The 1,683-nt window shown below is 38.2% G+C and overlaps 1 protein-coding gene across 1 annotated transcript; it reads left to right on the plus strand.

Moving 5' to 3' along the window:
* The first annotated feature begins 479 nt into the window (after positions 1 to 479).
* On the plus strand, positions 480 to 1,439 carry LOC108336845 (uncharacterized). Its single transcript, XM_017573292.1, has 2 exons — positions 480 to 783; positions 1,033 to 1,439. Exons 1-2 carry the CDS (start codon positions 480 to 482, stop codon positions 1,437 to 1,439), a joined length of 711 nt encoding a protein of 236 aa, XP_017428781.1.
* Positions 1,440 to 1,683: the final 244 nt, after the last annotated feature.

Consider the following 1,683-nt stretch of genomic DNA (forward strand, 5'->3'; position numbering starts at 1 on the left):
AAACAGTCATTAGATGTCAAGCTATAGAGATCATTGGGTTTGTTGGTACAAATCACGACAGAGAATTTTCTTTGAGGGCTAATTGTGTATTGAGATTCAGGGGCAGAGTCTATGTTCCTGATGATGTTGAGCTGAAGAGATTGATCCTTGAGAAAGGTCAATAGAATCGTTTTAGCATGTATCAAGGCATCACTAGAATGTATCAGGATCTCAATGAGTCTTTTTGGTGGTATGGGATGAAAAGGGATGCAACATAGTTTGTTTCTTCATGTTTGACCTGTCAAAGAGCTAAGGTGGAGCATCAACGACCTAGTGGTTTTGTTACAAAAGTTGGAGGTCCCTTAGTGCAAATGTGAAATCATAGCCATGGACTTTTTACCCATTTTCCAAGGGGAGTTAAAGGTCATGATGCCATTTGATTTGTAGTAGATAGGTTAACCAAGAGTGTTCATTTCTTGGCGATAAATTTGATGATGTCTATGGCGAAGCTTACACAGTTGTGCATCAGAGAGATAGTGAGGTTGCATGGGGTACCATCGAGCATAGTGTCAAATAGAGATTTGTGGTTTAGATCCAGATTTTTGCAATCTCTACAGTGTGAGCTAGGTAGCAGATTACATATGAGTTTCGCATATCATCCCCATATAAATGGTCAGTTTAATAGAACGATCCAATCACTAAAGGATTTGTTGAGGATATGTGTATTGGATCACTTGGGAGTCTGGGATAAGGTGTTGTCATTGGTGGAGTTCACCTACAACAATAGTTATCAGTCCAGCAAAGGTATGGCATCGTTCGAAGAATTGTATGGTAGACGATGTAGGATGCCTCTATGTTGGTTTTAGGAAGGAGAGCGAGTATTGGTTGTGCCTGAGTTGATTTAGTAGAATTCAGAGAATGGGAAGCTCATACAAGAGAGGATGAAGGCGTCTTAGGGTAGGCAGAAGTTCTATGTTGACCAGAGACGGAGACCGTTGAAATTTGCGGGTGGGGATCATATCTTCCTTATAGTAACTCTTACTACTGGTGTAGGTAGAGTCATTCGTTCTAGGAAGTTTTCTCTTAGGTACATTGGTCATTGTCAGATCTTGAGACGAGTAGGGGCAATGGCTTATGAGATAATTATGCCTCCTCAGCTGTCAAATCTACATCCATTGTCTCATGTCTCACAACTTAGGAAGTATGTGCCTAACCCATTTCATGCGCTTAAAGTGGAGGATGTGCATGTTAGAGATGACCTTTTAGTGGAAGTTCAGCCTGTCGAGATTATGGAGAGTCAGACGAAGCAACTTAGAGGAAAGACCATCAATCTAGTGAAAGTTGTCTATGATAGAAGGAGAGATGACTCTACGTGGCAGTTAGAGGGAGCAATAGAAAGTCTTATCCTCACATATTCTCTATTAAGTCTAACTTTCGAGGTGGAAAACTTTTGTTGTTAAGGAGAATGTAATAACCTAGAAAATAAAGTATTAGAGTTTGTAGGTGTTTTAAAATAATGAGACTGATTATTTTATTTTAAAATAATTGAATAATATAAATAGAATTTTCTAAATTCCTCTAATTATTTAAAATATTGTTTATCTCTCTAAAAGTCTTTCTCTTTGTTTTCACTCACATCTCTCTAAGATTTCTCATCCTTAGATCATTTGTTTGATAATTAGAAAGTTCCTAGGATATTAGAAC

Source organism: Vigna angularis, chromosome 7, assembly GCF_016808095.1.
Source record: "Vigna angularis cultivar LongXiaoDou No.4 chromosome 7, ASM1680809v1, whole genome shotgun sequence".
Classification (NCBI taxonomy): Eukaryota; Viridiplantae; Streptophyta; class Magnoliopsida; order Fabales; family Fabaceae; genus Vigna; species Vigna angularis.

Coding starts and splice junctions, on each gene's coding strand:
- LOC108336845 (XM_017573292.1), top strand. CDS start 480: ATGGCGAAGCTTACACAGTTGTGCATCAGAGAGATAGTGAGGTTGCAT. Junction 784..1,032: donor TAGTTATCAGTCCAGCAAAG/GTATGGCATCGT, acceptor CTACTGGTGTAG/GTAGAGTCATTCGTTCTAGG.